The sequence below is a fragment of the Lepus europaeus genome, chromosome 4 (genome assembly GCF_033115175.1).
Source record: "Lepus europaeus isolate LE1 chromosome 4, mLepTim1.pri, whole genome shotgun sequence".
Lineage (NCBI taxonomy): Eukaryota > Metazoa > Chordata > Mammalia > Lagomorpha > Leporidae > Lepus > Lepus europaeus.
Genome location: NC_084830.1, coordinates 107205843 through 107228383, shown reverse-complemented (window position 1 = coordinate 107228383; position 22541 = coordinate 107205843). Strand labels below are relative to the sequence as shown.

The 22541-nt window shown below is 39.8% G+C and overlaps 1 protein-coding gene across 2 annotated transcripts in view; it reads left to right on the top strand.

Moving 5' to 3' along the window:
• Positions 1 to 404: 404 nt before the first annotated feature.
• CPEB4 (cytoplasmic polyadenylation element binding protein 4) overlaps positions 405 to 22541 on the top strand; it is a 67731-nt gene continuing 45594 nt past the window's right edge. For both annotated transcript variants that reach the window (XM_062188671.1, XM_062188670.1), the window contains exon 1: positions 405 to 2935. In XM_062188671.1, the coding sequence (XP_062044655.1) occupies positions 1811 to 2935 (1125 nt within the window). In that variant the 5' untranslated portion in view covers positions 405 to 1810. The remainder of the gene's footprint in view (positions 2936 to 22541) is intronic.

Here is a 22541-nt window from a genome sequence, read left to right as displayed (position 1 = left end):
TCATGCCATAGTGTGTGAGGAGTCCATTCTCTTCAGCGCGTCCCTCTTCGATCTTTCGGCAAAGCCCTATTGGCGAAAGTAATCGTCGAAGGAATCCTTTGCCCACACAAAAGATGGCGACCAGCTGCGCTCGCTTTGGGTGGGGGCAGCGGGCTCCAGACGCCGGGCCTCACTGGGCGAGGCGCAGACGGAAGGGGCGTTTCTCGGGCTCCCTTTTCGACCTTCCTGGGAGGGGCACTGAGCTTTGGAGGCGTGGTCCCCTTGGAATTCTAGCAGACGATTGGTCTTTAGGCAGGGGTGGGCGGGGCATCCGAGTTACCCCACCCCTCCCTCTTCGAACCGGAAGTGTCTCTCGGTCTTTCCAGCTGGTTGTCATTTCACTCGGCTCGGTCCTGAGGAGAAGGACTCAGCCGCGGCTGCGGGACCCGGGCACCGGGAGGCGGTGGCGGCGGCGGCGGCGGTGGCAGCGGCCACAGCAGAGGGGGACGAGGAGGAAGAAGGAAAGAAAAAGAAGAGCCAGGCGGAGCCCGCAGCCACGACAGCGCGGACTGCGGGACCGGGGTAAAGAGGCGGCGGCGGCGGCGGCGGCCCAGCAACCGTGAGGAGAAACAAAAGCCTTCTAAATTATAGTTTAAAAAAAAAGATCCGGGAGAAAAGAGAGAGAGAGCCAAGGGGGGAGGCCTTTCTCCTTTAGAGTAACTACGGTAGTGGGTTTTTACTTTTTTTCCCTCTTTGTTTTTTCCCCCCCGTGCGGAGAATCGAACTGAGAGAACTGAACAAACCGCCCCTGGGTCCCATGAGGGAAAAAAACCCCGGAGCCGCAGAGAGGGGAAGAGGCAGAAACCGCAGGACCTTCCAGGTCGCCCGCTGGGTCCCCGCACCCCCAGGCCGCCAGCTCGCCCTCGTCGCGTCTCGCTAATCCCTCCCGATCACGCTCCCTCCCCACCCCCGCCGAGGGAGAGCCCGGTGTTTCCAGCCCCTTTCATGGGGGAGAGGAGGCCGGGGGGAGCCCAGGGACGACGACCGCAGCAGGATCTGCACCCGGAGCCTCAGGAGCAGCCCCAGAGGCCACAGCTGCGCCCTGCGAAAGAGCAGAAGCAGGACCAGGAACAGCAGAGAGCTCCGTGCGATCATCTTTCCATTAGTCCATGCTGACTTCCTCTCCCGCAACCAGGAGTTCACCCCCCCTTCCAGCCCCAGATAACCTAATATAATCTATCTATATAAATATATAATATATAATGTTCTTAAATTATTCCTGATTTTTTTTAACCAAGCTGCCAAGAAAAGAACATATTCTCCCCTTAGCCCTATTCTAATTTTTATGTGAGTGAATCTAAACTGCTGGGGAAGATCTTATGTGATTGTTAAATTATATATATATATAAATATATTTTTACTCTGCTCAATGCTTATTCTTCTACATCCATAGATGCTTGAGAAGCCGTGTTTTTGTCATTCATGTACATTTTCCTTTGGAAAAAGAAAGCGCCTATTTTACTAACCAAAGACTTGATTTTTACCCTCTCCATTTTTATTCCCTCCTAGAAAGAAGCCCAATTGGATTCATGTCAGTGTTTTAAGAGATTTTTTTTTTTTTTTGTAGTTGTGAATTTTTTTTTCTTTCAGAGACCAGAATTCTAAATCAGAACTCCTTAGGGTGATAAGCTGCAGTCATTGGGCTAGCTATACATCAGATTTCAAGCGAGCAAACAACTGAAATTTTGAATAGAGAGGTGGGGGCAAAAAGAGACGGGAGACATCAGGTTGTCATTTTTGGCTGAGCAGATTCTGATCCTAAAAATAATAAATGGGGGATTACGGGTTTGGAGTGCTAGTGCAAAGCAATACTGGGAACAAATCTGCTTTTCCAGTTAGATTCCATCCGCACCTGCAGCCTCCACACCATCACCAAAATGCCACCCCCAGCCCTGCTGCTTTTATAAATAATAACACAGCTGCCAACGGCAGCAGCGCTGGCTCAGCCTGGCTCTTTCCTGCTCCCGCTACCCACAACATTCAGGATGAGATCTTGGGGTCAGAAAAAGCAAAAAGTCAGCAGCAGGAACAGCAAGACCCCTTAGAGAAGCAGCAGCTCTCCCCCAGTCCAGGCCAAGAAACTGGAATACTGCCTGAAGCGGAGAAGGCGAAGTCGGAAGAAAATCAAGGGGACAATTCTTCGGAAAATGGCAATGGGAAGGAGAAGATAAGAATCGAATCACCAGTGTTGACAGGCTTCGATTACCAGGAGGCCACGGGGCTAGGTACTTCGACCCAACCCTTGACATCCAGTGCGTCCTCTCTCAGCGGCTTCAGTAACTGGTCAGCAGCGATAGCGCCTTCTTCTTCCACCATAATCAATGAAGATGCAAGTTTTTTCCATCAGGGAGGGGTCCCTGCTGCGTCGGCTAATAACGGTGCTCTGTTGTTTCAAAATTTTCCCCATCATGTCAGCCCAGGCTTTGGAGGCAGCTTCTCCCCTCAGCTCGGGCCTCTTTCGCAGCACCACCCTCATCACCCTCATTTCCAGCATCATCACAGCCAGCATCAGCAGCAGAGGAGATCTCCTGCCAGCCCCCATCCCCCACCCTTCACACATAGAAGTGCTGCTTTTAACCAGCTCCCTCATTTGGCGAATAATCTTAACAAACCCCCTTCTCCGTGGAGCAGCTACCAGAGCCCCTCTCCAACCCCATCTTCTTCCTGGAGCCCCGGAGGTGGCGGATATGGTGGCTGGGGAGGTTCCCAAGGCCGAGATCACCGCAGAGGGCTGAATGGTGGAATAACACCCCTGAACTCCATCTCGCCTTTGAAGAAGAATTTTGCAAGCAATCATATTCAGCTCCAGAAGTATGCTCGCCCCAGCTCTGCCTTTGCTCCTAAATCCTGGATGGAAGATAGCTTGAACAGGGCTGACAACATTTTTCCTTTCCCGGTAAGCTTATGTTTCACTAATAGATTAAGATGAATTAGAAAATAGTATGGTGCATATCTGTGTAGCTACATGGTTTGAAGTGTCTGTAGTCACATCAGGGTTCTTTTTAGATAGAAAATGAACCCATCCCCAGACCTTAATTTAACAGAAGACGGTGATTCGGAACAAAATATTCAGCTGTTTCTTTGGCAGTTTTCTAATTGTAGCCTCAGTCTTTCCATAGATAATTATGAACACCAGGTAGCTAGTAGTGTCCTAATTATTAATTATCATGCTTTTCTTGACTGACAAGGGAATCAGGGTCAGTTTTTCCCTGCTTATTTAGGTGAGATTAATAATATGTGGGTGCAAATACGTTGCCCTGTGGAAACTAATGAATGCTTTCTGCCCATATGAAGTGACTGTATAACGAAAAAAATTCAGTACTTTTGGCATGGTAAAGTTGTGATTCATTGAAAACCAACTATTTATTAAATCACAGTTTTCTCAGTGGTTACATTTCAAACCTGGACCCTTGCAATCTTGTAATTGGAACAGTGTGAATTGATAATTCAACAATTCTTCTTAAACTTCTTTGCAAATCCTGGCCTGCTTTGTGTCAGTGAGGACTACTAGTGAACGAGAAGTAATCTAATGTTTCTTCAATCCCGTTCGCTTTTGAGTGCTATTATGAAACTGTTAATCTCAGAGTGACCCCCCCCCCTTTTTTTTTTTTGGTGATGCCTTTCACCCGTTTGTTTATTTTCCAGTGTTAACACTAGGGGTGAAAATAATTAAACCATTCCTAAAAATAGATCCAGGCAAAGAGCGCATGTCTTTCTTGCTACCAGTATATCCTTTTTTTTTGGCAAGAGTCACATTGTTTGATGTTTTAAAATTAATGAGCAGCTAATTTAGTTGATAGAAACAAGATAAAGGAAATTTCATAGTTGACTATGAGATGCTCCACTGATCGTTTACGCGTTTAGAAAATGTATAGCAGGTGATAAGGCGACTCTGAATCAGTCCTCATAACCACAACAACCCACAAGGGTAAGTTCTGTTATCTCCATTTCATAGGTGAAAGAATTGAATATCAGAAATATATAACTTGCCCAAGAATACACAGCTGATAGAAGTTCAAATTTGAGGTTAAAAAATGATTAAAAATATGTACCTATTTATGTCCACATACATGTGTGCTACACCTAGACAATTATTTTTGAGATCTCTCTGCAGGGGCTAAAACAGATTATAAAAGAGTTGCAGCATTCCCAAATATGATGTTAGCCCAAACAAAGCGATCTGTTTTAATTAATGATTTGCTTAGGGGGAAAGGGTGTTTGTTAAGAGAAACATTCAAGGAGTTAAGTATCTATTCCTTCCCTAAGAATTCAGATGAAATGTATCTTAAAAGATTTGGTTAAATTTCCTTTCAGTTTTGTAAGAAGTGTTTTGTCTGTTAAAAAACTATTGGCACTTGATTTTAGAGTTTTTACTCTAACCTGAAGAACTTAGCTGTATTTTAGTGAGCAGGTAAAAGCCTGAATAAGACGTTGACAGTTCTATGAAGTTTATTTTTTAGGAAGTTACTTTTTGATATTACTTTGAACACAAATTTAAAAAGGATATGGGATGCAGAGGTAACTTTTATGAACTATATTGATAATTTCAAAAGCTTAGATGGTATTCTATACAGTTTAAATAGATTAAGATTTGACTCAAAATTGAATACACTTTTCTTTCTTATTTTGCTCATACATACTGATGAACTTATGTGAGCTCATGGCATGTTTCCTAATGTCAGCTTATTGACTTTTGATAAAGATTCTCTACGTGAAACATGAAAAGTTCAGAAATGAATAAAATATGCAGATATGCTTGTCAGTATTTTTTTCACATTGGGCTAATGGAATGTATCTTTTTAAAAATCAGTTTCTTTGATGATTAAGTTAATCTGTGAAGTAGAATAACATGAAATTGATACTAACAGATATTGTTAGAAACCAGCTCTTCCCTTAGAGTTATGTTGTGGATGCTTAAGGTACCTTAAATATGGTAGGAGTAGAATGTAAATAGATAACTGATTTCTGCTGCCCATTCGCACTATTTTTAGAGAGAGGTGGAGAAAGAGGGGAAGTGGGGTGGTTTGAAAGTCACAAGAGAGTAATTGGACAAAAATTTTTATGGCTAGAAACTCTTAATTGGGTTTTGAAAAAAAATCATAGGTAGTAAACTGACTACAGTAGAATATAATTCTTTTTGTGTGTTTTTTAAAAACAATAATTGTTTTGATTTGTATGTTGGGGCAGGAGGGGGTAAAGTACTCTTCTGAGTTGATGTAAACTACTTGGTTAAATTTGATTTGAAAGGAACATTTATTTGACAAACAGCTCAGAAAACTAGGTTTCAGTCTTGGTTCTATCAACATCATCATTTGGGAGCCTCGCTTTCTTCATAAAATTTCTAGGATGACCTAGATGATCCCTGAAATTTCTTATGACTCTAAATTATACTACTGTGAAATTTAGTTAAACTGATACAACTGCAATCTATGTTTTTCTTTCTAAACATTCCTTATTTAAATTTCTAACTTTAGCACTATTAATGTTAGGAAATGCATTTTATAGACATTAGCAATTCAGTTTCATTTGCAGTTAAAAATAATTCCTTAGGTGTTACAGAGAGATCTTGAAATACACCACAGAAAAGTTCCAGGAAAAAGCTTCCATGGGATAGAATGCTTCCATGATTGTTATTCAATCAAAAAACAGCGGGGTGTTATTATATTAAAAGAAATAACTTATCTGAAATGTAATTGATACTGGACAATATTTTAATTTGGAATGAACCCAGAATGAATTTTATATTTGTTAACTACAGGTTTAAGTACCTACAGTGAATTAAAATTAATGATAAGCTTATTTATTTTTGTCTAATCTCAACATTTCTTTTGCCCATGTTTATGGAGCGTGAGTAGAGATTCCAAGTATTTGAATAACCCTCCAAATCAGTAATATAGGAGAGCATTTTAATTTGTTTTAAAATTTGTTTCTAAGTTAGTTTTTGCTTAAAGCATCATTATGTGAATTCAGATAGCATGCCTCAAATCCTGTTTTTTTTACAAACTACAAGCATTTCATAATGGCTAATATGCCTACTACCTTTTAAGTGTCTGACATGTATTAACTCATTTAATTTTTCAACAAACCTGTGAGATAGAAGTTATTAATCTTGGTTAAGGTATGACTATTAACCATTATCCTACAGTGTTTCTTCAAACAGTCATAATTCAGTTGGGGAGATGGGGTAGGGAGAATGCTTTCTGAAGTATAGAAGATGAGAAGAAAAATTTATGGTGATACATGGTAATGAAAAGATGATTGATCATAAATAGAATTTTGAAGGTAGAAAATAATAAATAACAGAATATCTTTGTTTATCAACTTTAAATGTTAAATTTAGATAAAATTCAAATCAATACTTTTTAAAAAAATTTTGAGTATATAGTATATAACCAGCAGTGGACTAGGTGATTTTATAAATGTTATTTCATTTCCTAGGTAGGATTTCTCAATCCTGTGCCTTTTGATTTTATTGTTTTAATTTCTTTTTTTTTTAAGATTTATTTATTTATTTGAAAGTCAGAGTTATACACAGAGAGAAGGAGAGACAGAGAGAGAGAGATCTTACATCTGCTGGTTCACTCCCCAACTGGCTGCAATGGCTGCAGCTGCACCGATCCATAGCCAGGAGTTTCTTCCAGGTCTCCCACGTGGTGCAGGGGCCCAAGGACTTGGTCCATCTTCCACTGCTATCCCAGGCCACAGCAGAGAGCTGGATTGGAAGTGGAGCAGCAGAGTCTTGAACCAGCGCCCATGTGGGATGCTGGCACTGCAGGAAGCGTCTTTACCTGCTATGCCACAGCGCCTGCTTCTGTTCTGATTTCAAAATGAATAAACAAGGCTCATATTCATCGATACAGGCATGATTTGATTCATAGATAAGGGAAAAAAAATCCCACCTGTCCTGCTGAATACATCCTATAATTTTGATTTCCATATCAAATGTTTTGGGGTATCTGCCAATAATTTTATTTGAATATAGCATGTGTTTGCAGGGATGCTTAGCTCTTTTGTCCTTATAAGAAAGGAAAGGAGAATCCCTTGGTGTATGTGCTGACACCCTCTTATCTATAGCTCGATTATGTTCCCAGCTCTGTAAGCTAAGAACCAGGAGATAGGGAGGAAAAAGACAAAATCTGTCATTATGTCACAAACACTATTCTAAAACTTAACTGATAGGGAAACACTTTAGCATTTAGAACCCATTTGCTTTTACTTTAGATATAAACATTGCAAATGTGTTAAATTGTTTAACAGGCAAATAATTCAAGTCACTTTCAAAACTCTGTGATGTCAGTTTATAGATCCTTAAAATTATATACTGCATCTTATATTTGTAAACAGAAAGTTGGGACAGTGCTTTGGTTCTGAAAGTCATTGTGAATTATTAACATTGTTTAACATGCAACCTATTGCATTTTCTTGTTTCTTAAAACAGTCCCAAGAGGGATCTTTGCCTAGAAAACATTGACTTTGATTTAGAAGGTGAAAAAATAATTATATTTTATTTATTGAGAGGGAGAGAGTGGGAGAGTTCTCATCTGCTAGTTCACTCCCCAATGCCTTACAGTGGTTGAAGCTGGGAGCTGGGAATGCAATCTAGGCCTTCCACGTGGGAGGCAGGAACTTAATTACTTGAACAGTCACTTCTAGTACCTAGGGACCATGTTGGCAGGAAGCTGGTCAAGAGCCATACCCAGGAATCAAAACCAGGCTCTCTGATATGGGATGTGAGCATCTGAACTGCTAGGCTCAATGCCCACTTCTGAGAAATTAATTTTTTTTTAACTGTAAACTATGGGTTGGCTGCTTCTAACTAGGGAAGAACTGAGATACTGGAAAAGCTTTATGAAAAGCCTATCAGATACAGTTCTCTGCATCTTTGTAGAAGGCCTTTTAACTCGGTTTAATTGTTATACTGATAGAAAATTTTCTAGTTCTGGAGTAGGGTGTTTTGGTTATTGTTGGTTTTAGGAAAGTCATATAATATGTTGCTCCAACATCTTTCAGGAAAACTTGTGTATTAAAAGCATAATGAATGTGGTCATTGCTAGGTGCAACTAGAAAGATACTTAGTTCATGCGTTTAAGATTTTTGAAAGTAATCTTTGTTGGTGTTCATGAGAAAGAAGTGGAAAAGATAGTTTTAAAGATAGTTTTAAAATTGAGGTTGGCAGGTGTTTGCCACAATAGTTAAGCTGCTGTGCAGGATAAATACATCTGAATTGATAAATTCAGAGCAATATTTCTGTATATTTGAATTCAAATTTAGTGTATATTCTCATCAAATTTCTCATTTTTTATGTTATTTAAACAGTGAGTTTTTTTTTTAAAGATTATTTGAAAAGCAGAATTATAGAGAAGTAGATTTTACGCAGAGAGAGCGAGGTCTTCCATCTGCTGGTTCACTCCCAAATGGCTGCAATGGCAGGAGCTGCTCCAATCTGAAGCCAGGAGCATCTTCCCTGTCTCTCACACGGGTGCAGGAACCCAAGTACTTGGGCCATCATTCTGCTGCTTCCCAGGCACATTAATAGGAAGCTGGATTTGAAGTGCAGAGTAGTTGGGACTTGAAACAGGCACTCCAATACAGAATGTCAGCATTCCAAGCAGTGTCTTAACCTATGTCACCGTTCCCACCCTGGTACTACTAACTTGATGAGACACTTTCTTTCCAAATTCAAGAGACTTACTCAGGGTCACACTACTAATTAACAGTTTAGAGTCAAACTTCCACAGTCTATGTGTCCCTCTACTACGTTTTCAGCTTCAGATAATAACCTTTCACACTAATTATTCGTGTTTCATCTTCAGAAACTGATTAATAAGATCTACATCTGTATCTTTCTATCCACAAAGTATTTTTTCTTTAAAAATAGAACTAGGGGCCAGTGCTGTGGCATAGTGAGTAAAGCTGCTCCTGAGGCGCCAACATCCCATGTCAGCACCAGTTTGCGTCCAGGCTGCTCCACTTCTGACCCAGCTCTCTGCTGTGGCCTGTGAAAGCAGTAGAAGATGGCATTTTCCATGTAGGAAACCCAGATGGAGTTCCTGGTTCTTGTTTTGGTCTGGCCTTGTCCCGATTGTTGATCACATTTGGTCAGTAAACCAGCCAATGGAAGCTCGCTCTCTCACTCTCTCACTCTCTCACTCTCGCTCTGTCTCATCCTCTCTGTCATAATGCCTTTCAAATAAAGCAATAAATAATTTTTAATAAAAATTTTAAAAAGCTAGTATCTCACAATGAAGGGTTATGGGGGTACTTTAAATATGTGCCTATATTTGGTACCTTAAGTTTTTTAAAGTTTCAAATATAGCTGTCTAATATTGAGTAAAATCATGACATTAAAGTGATCACAAATATAGCTTGAGTACCTATGAAAAATTTGAAGCAGTTCTCAGTATTGTCTATCTTAGTGTATATGCTTAATTTCTCAGAGTACTCTTTTAATAAACTATCAGTACAGTCCAGGGCAGTTAAAACTTTTAGCAGAATTACCAACTTTCTTAAAGAGAAACTTAATAATTGCACATATACTTAAAACTTTCCTTATTTTTAACAGCTTTTGTCATTTAATATTTTGAAAGAGTTTGCCTATAGTTTTATTAAGGAATTTTAGAGCATATGATGACTGCTTTTATATATAGTAAAGGAGATAACTTTTTTTTTTTCTTTTGACAGGCAGAGTGGATAGTGAGAGAGAGAGAGACAGAGAGGAAGGTCTTCCTTTTTGCCGTTGGTTCACTCTCCAATGGCCGCTGCGGCCAGCGCATCTCGCTGATCCGAAGCCAGGAGCCAGGTGCTTCTCCTGGTCTCCCTTGCGGGTGCAGGGCCCAAGTACTTGGGCCATCCTCCACTGCCTTCCCGGGCCATAGCAGAGAGCTGGCCTGGAAGAGGGGCAACCGGGATAGGGTCCGGCGCCCCAACTGGGACTAGAACCCGGTGTGCCAGCCCAGTGTGCCAGCGCCGCAAGGCAGAGGATTAGCCTGTTAAGGCACGGCGCCAGCCAGGAGATAACATTTTAATGTAAACTTTGTGATATTTTGGTTATCTTTTATGAAAAGGAAAAAGAATATATATTTGAATTGTTTAATTTGAATTGTTTAATTTGACTTTTACTTGGAAATTAAGTTTTGTTTTTTTAATATACTAATAAGTATATTAAACACATGTTGAGCACCTGCCATTTTATAAACTAGGCACAAGACTCATAAAAATGAATGATTTGATAATATATTTTTATTGTATTTCTGACCTGTGCTAATCTTTTAGTGATACTGAATATGCATTTTTCCTCTTAAACACTGCAGATGACTTATCAACTAGTCCACGATAGTTCATTTCATTTTATTCTTTGAACTGTTTAAACTTTAAGGCAAACTAACGTCTTCAAATTAAGTCTAGCAAAAACAACATGTAAGTGGTGTTTCTAAATATCTTACAAGTAGGGCTGTTAATAAAATATTTTGAAGTTTCCAGAAACATTTGGGAATTCATAAACATACCCCTGTATAAGATACCTTGTACACTTGTGCACAACTCGCTTATTTACATTCTGTGACAAAATGGTACTGCAAAAGGCAAACTATAACCTATAGATACCAGAATTTCAGATCCCAGGATACATGTCAAAGAGGAACTTTATCAGCTTTCTCCTGTTTACCAGCTGAGTTATTAAAAATTTAAAACCTTAAGTTGTACATGTACTTTCCATATTGTAGGGTATTTAGGATGGACAATTTCTATTTGCTGAATATTTGTTAGCTATGTCCTAATAATTTTTAATAGATCCCAAGTAAACTATAGTTAATCCTTAATAGCAAAGTCATATTTATATTTTAAAATATGTAACATTTTTTGATAATAGTTTTTCTCCGTGTTTTTGAGGAATGCGTCTAGTCAGTATAATCATGGCACTAGGCAATAAAGTAGGTGCTGCATTTTACTGTCGGTAAGACCTTAAAAACAACAGTAAAACTCAGCATAAGAGCATTGCTACTTAGAAAAAAAAAATATCTTAGTTATGATAAGGGAAAGTCAGATCTGAGTTCCAACTGAGGCCCTAATGGTTGCTAGCTGTGTTTTCTGGCATAAGTTACTACTATTTCCTAATCCTTCATTTTCTCATTGCTTTTCTTTTTTTTCCCTTTTTTTTTTTTTCTTAAAGACTTGTTTATTTATTTGAAACAGAGAGAAAGAGAGAGAGAGAGATCTTACATCTGCTGGTTCACTGCCCAAATGGCCACAGAGGCCAGGTCTGGGCCAGACCGAAGCCAGGAGCCTGGAGCTCCATCTGGGTCTCCTACGTGGATGGTTGGGGCTTTAGGAGGGAACTGGATCAGAAGTAGAGTGGCCAGGACTGGAACTGGTGCTCATATAAGGTGCTGTGGCAGGCAGCATCTTAACCTACTGCGTCGCAAAGCTGGCCCCTTCTCATTTCTTTTGTCTGGTCTTTTTGAGGATAAATTGAGATGCTGTATGTCTAATATTTGGATTCTAAAATATTCTGTTATAAGAAAATAAGCCACTGAATAGAAATATTAATTCAGAGTCTTAACAAATAGGGGCTGGCATTGTGGCATAGCGAGTAAAGATGCTTGTGATGCTGGCATCCCATATGGGCACCAGTTGGAGACCCAGCTGCTCTACTTTGATCCATCTCCCTCTGTCGTGCCCAGGAAGGCAGGGGAGGATGGCCCAAGTCCTTCACTCCTTGTCTCCACATGGGAGATCTGAAAGAGACTCCCAGCTCCTGGCTTTGGCCTGACCCAACCCGGGCTGTTGCAGCCATTTGGGGAATGAACCAGAAGATGGAAGACTACCTCTCTCTCTCTGTAAATCTGACTTTCAAATAAATAAGTAAATCTTTTTTTTAAAAGTCTTATGAATAGCACAGTTCCTCCTTCCCTTTGTTTTCTTTGATTCTTTCAACAGGTAGATAAGCTATGTCAACCACACTGGAGAGGGATTGATTTTTAATTTGTTTCTTAGAAAAAGAGAGAGAGGGAGAGAGAGTGCGCTGCTGTCTGCTTGTTCACTCTAGTGCCCCCCGTGGTCAGGGCTGGATTGGGGCTGAATCCAGGAGTCAGGAACTCATTCCAGGTCTCCCACAAGGGTGGCAGGAATCCAATTGTTTGAGCCATCACTGCTACCTCTCAGGGTCTATATATTGACAGGAAGCTGGAGTCAAGAGCTAGAGGCAGGTATTGAACCAAAGGCACTTACATATGGGACATGAGCATCTTAACTACTAGGCTAAATGCCTGCTCCCAGCACAGTTTCCTAGGATATGAAAATCAGTGTGTAATTGATGTGTGATAACACAGTGATCAACTGGTGATTTTTTTTTTTTCTCTTTTGGTATTTTTGTTTTCCTCATGTCTTTTTGATTTTCTTATAATGAAAAAATTTAAATGTATTCAGTAGTAGACAAAACTATATAATGAACTTGCATGTACATTTATGTGGCTTCAACAATTAGCAGCTCCTTGACAATTCACTTTCATCTATCTTTAACCCTCTTTCTACCCTTTCCTATTATTTTGAAGAAATTCCTACATATATCATTTTATCTGTAAAAGGTTCAGTATGTGTCTCTAAAAGATCAGCCTTTTTCAAAATTTTTTTAAAGATTTATTTTTATTTGTTTGAAATACAGAATTAGAGAGAGGTCTTCTGTCTGCTGGTTCACTCCCTAAATGCCCACAACGCCCAGAGCTGAGCCGATCTGAAGTCAGGAGCCAGGAACTTCTTCCAGGTCTCCCACATGGGTGCAGGGACCATCTTTACTGCTTTCCCAGGCCATAGTAGAGAGCTGGATCGGAAGAGGAGCAGCTGGGACTAGAACTGGCGCCCATATGGAATGCTGGTGCTTCAGGCTGAGGCTTTAACCCTCTGCGCCACAGTCTTGGCTCAAGAAGCCTTTTTAAACAAAACATAAATGATATTTTTCAAGTTATTTTTTAAAGAAAGTGAGAGTAAAGCCCACATTTCTAGTGTACCTGCTTACCCTGTTTTCACTTCAACCTCATGCCAGTCTCTAAGGACACCAGTATTGGTCTTACCCAGCTAAAGCATAATGACATCATCTGGGGACCAGAAATCTGGGAGCAGACTGTGTCATATTCTCTCTCATCTCTGCATTGCTCTGGTCAGGCTTGTGTAGACTAGTGGCCAGGCTCTCTGGAAAAAAAAAAAAAATAAGAACAGTGTAGGACTGGGCTTTTTGGCTTGTATCTTTGTTTGTTGTTTTAAGGGGAATGTAGAAATTTCAGGTCTTTGGGAGGCAGTTGGCATCAAGCCTTTTCGTTTCTTTCAAGTGCACAAATGTTTGAAGTTTCTGGGGGACTGTGAGAAGGGAGTACTGAACCATGACAAGTGTGACCCTTCTCTTCATGAAGTGTGTAGTTTGATCGTCTCCTATTTTGTGCTTCAGTGTTGAGGAATGTCATCTGCCCAGGAGACTCTGGAGAGCTGCGGATGTAGAAGTGAGAGCTGTGAGGGCCTAAAAAGGTGGAGACCAGGCACAGGTTGCTTTAGGAGATCACTGTACAGGTTCATCAAAGAGAAGAAATGTCAAGCATTGCAGGACACAGGCCTCAGTTTCAGGAAAAAAAAATGGTGTGCTTTTTTGCATGGGCTATTCTCTATGCTTATGCTGGACCCTGATTAGAGTTCACAGACATGAAGAAGCTGGAGAGGAACCTTGATAGTCAATTCACGGCCTCATTCCTTAAAACTGAGTTTTATTACAATTTTCCTGATTTCCTTAAGCTAAAAGCCTCTTAAACAGCTGTTTAGGTAGGAGAAATCATGTACTAATATTTTTGGGTTCAGGGATTTTGGCTTATTTCCTGTGGTCTATAGGAAATAGCACAGAACAGCCAAGTTATTCAGATAAAGCCAATACATCATTTAAAATGTGAGTTTCAGGCTGTTTTCCATTGCAGCAGAGAGAGAGGGACAGAGGGGATGTTTATTGAAAGGATCTGTCAACTGCCAGAAATTGTGCTTATGCTTGCTCGTTTGCTCTTCACTGCGGTTTTATTAAAGAGTAATTATCCTCATTCTGCAGATGAGGTCAAGGTTCAATGATATTTCAGTGTTAAGATCACTTGCCCAGTAAGTGGTGATTTGAACTCAGGCCTTGGAATAGATTTTGATTATTTCTCTTTGACAGGCAAGGTTAAATGAAGTCAAGAAGGGAGTCTGTTGGTCTAGGAACTGACTGAACTTAGAATGCCAGTTGGTTTTTTAATATAAAAAAATAGTCACATGAAATGTTTGTTTCTTTCAGGATTTCTAGTGCTTAAAATGAATCTAGTTATTTAGTAAAGGTGGAATAAAAGAAAATTTTCTCAAAGGCTTTCTGGAGAGATCTTACCCATCAGTTCACATGGAAACCAAATGGAGCTGTTGATTCAATCAATGCAATGCACTGAAGATGTTTATGATTCTGCTAGGGAACATTGGTAGCCTAAGATCTCTAAGGTAGGCTGTTTGCCATCACTAAAGAGGTCATGATGGAAAAGTACTGATTAAAGAGGCAATGTGCTAAGTGTGACATGCTGTTGAATGTCGTTTCTCCTACTTTACATCATTACCTCTTTGAGTTCAGTCTCCAACACTTCTTGTCTGTATTTAGACCATCTATGGACAAAGAAGGATTTCATACATTACAGTTGTCAATAGAATGAAAACGCTGGGTTATGGCACGGCTTGTTTTAAAGGGCTACTACTTTGAGTTTTTGCTGTGGAATCAGATTCTGCCACTTACTGTGTGACTTTGAGGACAATTGATTAATTTTCTTATCATTCCAGTTGCCTAAAATGGAGATAGTAAGAGTAGTGAATACATATGATGGTTTTAAGGAACTAATATATGTAAATGATATGTAATTCTTAAAACACGCACAACACAGAGCCAGGAGGAGCATGTTAACCTCTTTCTGTATTGGGATGATTGATTTACAGCATTCTACCCATATGCTACCATCTGTGGGAAGCCTGCAGAGAGAATAGTCCTAACAGAGTTTGTCAGTATCATGTGAGATGTCAATGTGCCAGAGGGAAACAAGGGAAAAGAAACTTGCTGCCTGCACAGGAATGTGAGGGGTCTTTAGAAGTAGAATCTTGAGAGTTGACTATATAGTCAGCTGTTGGTGTGTAGGCTTAAATATGAATTTAAGAGGAATGTTTAAATTTTTGTGAAATCTTGGATTAAAACTCCCATAGTTTCCTTTGATTAATTATGGTCTCAGCTGGCATCGCAAACTTCCTGTTTATTTTGGCAGCTGACATACTGGCATAGACCTTCCTTTCAAACAAAAGTATTTTCCTTTCCCTTCTTCATCAGGGAAAATTTAAGCTAGAAAGAGAAACATGTACATTCTGATATGGATACGTAGCGATCTGAGAAGTGGTGATCACAGTAATACATATTTTTATTGAAAGAGGATGAGTAAAGGGGGTAGCTGAATTTTGGCTTTGATTCTTAATTGGTTAATTCAATTAATTACCTTTTGTGTTTCAGACTCAGTCTAGTTACACCAGAGTACAGTAACTCAATATAAATCTAAGAGTTGGGTAGGAGTGGGTAGCAGGGGGTATATTTCATTGAGAAAATTTAGTCTGAAGACAGTTAATACCTCTGAGCACAAAACTTAGTGTGAATATGCCAACATCTCACACAAAGTGAAACATGATAGGCTGTGCAGCTGTAATTCTCATTCAAGTAGGCATACTTTTAAAACAGGAGTGAAACCTTTTTGAGAGAAATTTGTCTTGTGCATCTTTAATCATGGGGTATTGACATACATAATGAATTTTCCTTTGATGAGAGATTTTACAGATGTTTAACAAATGAGAGATACTATGATATCCTACTTATTAAAATCTAAGATCATACTGTTGAGACAATTCTATTAAGGCAAATCAGTAGGGACCAATATATTATATAGTTTTATGATGACTATGACTTGATAAATAGAATGCTAAGGAATGAGTAATTAGCATATCCTTTGTTTAACTGTTTGTTTTGAATAGAACTACCTTATCAGACATCTGACCAACAGTTTTGGGAGAGAAGAAACATATCATTAGTAAATACCTGAACAGCAGGTATTGTTAGATAAAAAAGAGTCACATGCTTAAGATACAGATACATATACAGGTACTTCAAAGAGTTCATGGAAAGTAGACTTAAAAGGTGATTTTATATTTCTTTGAAAGGCAGAGAAAGAGAGTGGGGTTGGTTCACTCCCTAAACACCTGCAGCTCTTAGAGCTGGGCCATCCTGAAGCCAGGATCCAGGAACTCCATCAGGTCTGCCATGGTGGATGGCAGGAGACCATCATCTGTAGCTTCCCAAATGCTTTAGCAGCAAGCTGAATCTGAAGCACAAAGTAGCCAGCACTTGAACCAGGCACTCCGTATGGGATGTAGGCATCCCAAATGATGGCTTAACCTGCTGTGCCACAATGGCCACCCTGCAAAAAGTTTTGAAATCTGTGCATACAAGGGCTCTTCAAAGCATTTTTGGAAAATGCATATTTTGAAAAAAGTATACATGGATTTTGAATTTTTTTGCACTGAATATGCTTATCTTTTAATTTCATTTTTTCACAAACTTCTTGAAGTACCTTTGTAGATGCCAAAGGCAACATTTTATTCTGGAAATGTAAGCACCAGATTTATATTTTGCTTTTAATAGTGATTCACTTACCTCTCTGGGCTTTTTCTCAAGGAGCAGCTCTATATTATTGAAATTGAACTTGTGACCTTTTCCCAAGGTATGCACCTTATAAATTGAAAGAAAGTTTCAGATTTTAAGACTGAGGTCTTCCACCTTGCGGCGCTGGCACACCGGGTTCTAGTCCCGGTCGGGGCGCCAGATTCTGTCCCGGTTGCCCCTCTTCCAGGCCAGCTCTCTGCTGTGGCCTGGGAGTGCAGTGGAGGATGGCCCAAGTGTTTGGGCCCTGCAGCTCATGGGAGACCAGGATAAGCACCTGGCTCCTGCCTTCGGATCAGCGCGCTAAGCTGGCCGCAGAGCGCCGGCCATGGCAGCCATTGGAGGGTGCACCAACGGCAAAGGAAGACCTCTCTCTCTCTCTCTCACTATCCACTCTGCCTGTCAAAAATAAAAAAATAAAATAAAAATAAATAAAAAGAATGAGGTCTTCTTCATAAGGAAACGCTAAAGTGGTTCCTCCAGAACATTTAAGCAGGACTGCCTCACAGCTGCTCAACCAGGATGTAAGTTACAAATCACATCCTAAGGAACCTACTGAAGTTACTCTTTTGAGTGGAATTGCTTAATTCTTTGGTTCTCAAAGTGTGGTCCCTGACATCACTCACAAACTTATCAGAAATGTGAATTCTTAGGTCATATCTGGACCTATTGAATGGGAAAATCTAGATAGACATGGTAAAATGTATTTTAACAAGACCTCCAGGAATTTCTGATATACTCTCAAAAAATGTGAAAGCCCATCTAGATTTTTAAAGAGAAATTGCCATGAATAATAATTTTGGCTTGTGGCGTAATTATAGTTTAGTAGATCTTCCTGATAGTAATAGACAAACAGGTACATTTATTTCTTGTGGCTACTTCTGGGAAGTCATGAAAGGTCTTGTCATCAGTTAGTTGCTGATGTAGGTCTTCCTATTTTGCTATGTCAGACAGGATTATCTATGTGTATTTTACAAAGATGAGTCCTGTTCTTTGAAATATTTATTTTGTTTTTTCAGAAAGCTATTTTTATTTTATTAACTTTGATCTTTCATAGTGATATTATATAGCTTTTCCTTTAGAAATTGTCTTGTGAAGTAGAGATGATAGAAACAAACAGTTATATACAACTCAGTAAATTAAATATAATAAAATTAAAAAATCAAGAGATCTAAATATTATAATGAAGTTTGCTTTGCTGAACCTTAGAAATAATTGATACATTTTGATTTCTATTAATGATTATAAAACTCACATATTCAGGAGGCTTGGGTTCAAATTCAAGCTCCTCAACTTGCCTGACATTTACAAAGTTATTTAATCAATCTAAACTTCAATTTCTTCATCTGTGAAATTAGATAATATAGCTAATTCTATGTTTTGTGAGGAATAAGTAAGATTACACATGTCACACGTAAAGATTGCAAGCTGGTGATACTGTTTTTGCTATTATTACCATTTCTTCTGTGGTAAGCCATAGATAACCTAGAGGTACGTTTTTGATAGGTCTCTAATTCGCATGCCACATGGGTCATCCCAATGGGGAGAAGGAAGATAAGGCTTCTCATTCTCTAATGATTTATGACATCTGTGGTAGCATCCTCTACTACTCTTTATATTTTGTTTGTTCTTTCATTCATTTATTAAAAATAGTTGTGCCTGCTGTTTGCCAGGCATTAGTCATCGCATTCATGTCCCCAGAGCCCTTAAAGAAGAGTGCCAAGACCATTTTAACTGCCAAGACCATTACCTTACCCAAGGAAACATCACCTGCTTTGGAGTGAGACTTGGGCTTGAATCTTTGCTGTGTTGCTAAACTATGCAGTAAATTTACCTATGCAACATAAACTGGACAGATTTTTCTTAGTCTTGGTTTTCATTTTTATTGAGATTTATTTATGCATGTTTGTTTAGAAAGATGGAGAGAATGAGAGAGAGAGAGAGAGAGAGAGAGAGAGAGGTTTTTCATCTGCTGGTTTACTCCCCAAATGTCAGCAGGCCAGGCCATAGCCAGGAGCCAGGAACTCCATCCTAGTCTCCTAAATGGGTCTCAGGCACCCGGGTACTTAGACCATCTTTCTGCTGCCTTTCCAGGCACATTAGCAGGAAAAATAATTTTAAGCAGAGCAGCCATAACATGAACCAGCACTCTGATGGATGTGACATCCCAAATGGCAGCTTAACCCACAGTGTCACCATGCCAGCAGCAAAGTGGTGAACTTTGGATGAGAATAGTTATTCTCATCCATATTTTTGGTTTCTGCCATAATTGTCATCATAATTGTAATTTATAAACTATGAATCTTGGAAGAGCACACACATCTTAGGATATCAGAATGCTAGAATACAAACATGTTGGAGATAGGAAAGGAACATTAGTGAGCCAATCAAACCCTTTCATCTCATAGATCAGGAATTAGTTTTAGAGGCTACAAGTGCCCAAGTTCACATAATTTGCCAGGCAGAGTTGAGGCTTCCTAGTGTTAGATAATGCTGATTCCATTATTTGATGCAGTGTTCATATATTCATTATGAGATTACATTCAGTCAAGAAGAGCTGTTATTTAACAAGATTTCTAGGAAATAGATCCTAGAAAAGATAGATCCTAGAAAATATGCCAGTGGTTATTTTTTGTTACCAGTCTCAGGGTGGGGAGAGTTATGAAGAACTTTGCTAAATTCTAGTACCACATTCAGAAACTTATAAGTAAAAAGGAGGCTTCAGGGATGGCATCCCATATGAGGGCTTGTTTGAGTCCTAACTGCCACACTTCCCTTCCAGCTTCCTGCTAATGCACCTGGGAAAGCAACAGAAGATGGCCCAAATGCTTGGACCCTGTCGTCCATGTGGGAGACTAGGATAGAGTTCTAGGCTCCTGGCTTTGCCTAGTCCAGCTCTAATTGTTGTGGTCATTTGGGGAGTGACCTAGCACTTAAAAGATTTCTCTCTCTTCTGGACTCTTCTCTCTGTAACTCTGCCTTTCAGATAAATAATTACTTTTTTTTAAAGAAGCTTCTTTCTGGAAACAGCTCCTATAAAACAAGCCAAACAAAAACAGTATATTGTATTCTTTACCAGCTGTTCACTTCCATGCTTTTCATTCAGTGATTGGCAAAATGCAAATTTTAGAAATCTACAAGATTGCTTACTACTTTAGTTGCATGCAAAAGAATAATAAACAGATTTTCTCAACTCCCTTTAGCTATTTTTGCAAAAGAAAACATTCAGTGCTACACAGGGAAAGAAGAAATATGAAAAATGAATCTTAAGGAAGTAGAAGAAATATTTTAAATGTTTAAAAGTTACTCAAAAGAATTCATCCCTTTGTTTTAGGAAACATGTGCTGTCTGCTTGCCAGGATTCATGTGAAGCATAATGATGGAGAAATGTCGAAGTGCTTCTCAGCGTGTTTCACGCCATGGCACATGTAGACAGTGATAGTAATAGACACCTTCTACTAGGGATCTCTTGCAGCCTTAGGTCCTTCTGGGCAGTCCTGTAGATGCTTGTGAGGTAGATACACTGGAACGTGTGATACAAGGCATGATTACTGCCTTTGAGAAGCTCACTGGCAGAGATTACAACCAAGTGAACAGACATTGAGAGTTATAGCTTCCAAAACTGGTTTTTATTGGAGATAAAAATAGTTCATGATGAGTTTCATAGATTACTGAAGAAGACAAATCCATTGACTACAGAAAAAGATAGTGTAACTTTGTATTATCTTCTAAATCTCAAGTTATACCTTGAATCTACCTTACTTCCAGGAGAACATGCAGTAAAAGCTTTGACTTAGCTCAGTGTTTGGCATAGTCTCTCCCTTTTGTGAGTACTAACCTGTAGAGATTCTGATTCTGGCCATGTGTCCTTTGTCTCTCTCTAGACTACATTGAGGAGTTGAAGATGATGAGGAAATAACCAGGAGAAAAGGTTGGGGAGCATGTTCTGGAGCGAGTCATGCCAGTTTAGAGCAGAGCAGCATGTTAAGGCGATGACCCCCATCCCACGGTTGCCCCTAGACTCTTCAGGTTGCACAGATAAAATATGTGTATTATAAAATGATTTATTCCCTGAACATTGCTTATTATCTCTGCTGGGCTGGGGTCCAGAGAAGTGGTCCCTCTGTCAGGGAAGCTCAATTATCATATGTGTGATAACAAGTGTTACAGAAGCACAGAGGAGAAATTCCAGTTGATCAGAAAGTGCTCTTGTGTGAAGGACATCTCTTATCAGCTGCAGAGTTTCTAGAAGTTAGGAAGGTGGAAAAGTGAGGCCCCCGCAAGATAAAAGGAAAATGATAAAATTAGGTTAATTTTTTTAAAAGTCAAAATTTTGATTTAAAAAGGACTATAAGAGAAAATATAACGGAAGATTATGGAATCCTCCTTGTATTCATTTGGAAGCCTTTTTTTCCTTCAAGTACTCTTGCAGTGGTCTTTGTATATACATTTTTTAAAATATTTATTTATTTACGGGATTGGCGCTGTGGCACAGCAGGTTAATGCCCTGGCCTGAAGTGCCAGTATCCCATATAGGTGCTGGTTTGAGACCCGGTTGCTCCACTTCTGATCCAGCTCTCTGCTATGGCCTGGGAAAGCAGTAGAAGATGGCCCAAGTCCTTGGGCCCCTGCACCCATGTGGGAGACCCTGAAGAAGCTCCTGGCTCCTGGCTTTGGATCAGCACAGCTCCAGCCATTGCAGCCAATTGGGGAGTGAACCATCGGATGGTTCTCTCTGTGTAACTCTGACTTTCAAATAAATAAATAAATCTTTAAAAAAATATTTATTTATTTACTTGAGACATAGAGTTACAGACAGAGGGAGGGAGGGACATAGAGAAAGATCTTCCATCCGTTGATTCACTCCCCAAATGGCCACAATGTCTGGAGCTTTCCCAATCCGAAGCCATGAGCCAGGAGCTTCTTCAGGGTCTCCCATGTGGGTGCAGGGGCCCAAGGACTTGGGCCATCTTCTGCTTTACCAGGCCATAGCAGAGAGCTGGATCAGAAGAGGAGAGCCAGGACTAGAACTGGTGCACATATGGATGCTGGTGCTAGAAGTAGAGGCTTAGCCTACTATGCCACAGTGCCAGCTCCCCCTACATTTATTCTCAAGGTATGTCAGTGGCAAGTATTATTGGTTCCTCTCAGTTTATAAAGTTTCTCCATCTCCTCCTCTTATCAAACTAAATTTTAATTTTAGTTATCTCTAGTACCCTTTATTCCAAAGAATGCCAGAGCAGGTGGAACTCTTTGTATTTTAGGGTTCCTCACCCACTTTTGAAATGCACTTGTTCAAGCCAGGGTTTTAGACCAGGCGAGTACTCCATACCCTGACTTCCCCTTAATTTTTTTTTTTAAACTTATTTGACAGAGTTAGACAGTGAGAGAGACAGAGAGAAAGGTCTTCCTTCCATTGGTTCACCCCCCAGATGGCCGCCATGGACAGAGCCCTTAATTTTAATGTCAGCAAAACCTTGCCTAACTGCAAGTTGAGATAATAAGTATGAAGATATGGTTGGTTTGTTTTCATCAAGATTGTAACTCTGATCCAGAGTCCAAAATTTTATCCTTCATTCATCAGAGGTAATGACTGGGTTGTCTGGGGACCCTAGTTGTTGCATTGGGGCGTGGAGAAGGACAAAAGTAGTTGCATACTGCTCCATTACTGTCTCAGAGAAGATGTCCTCACAGTTATGAGAACAGTTCTTGCAATTTATTATTCAATGTTTATTTTTATATTAGGGAAGGAGAGCTTCTACCAAAATAATTT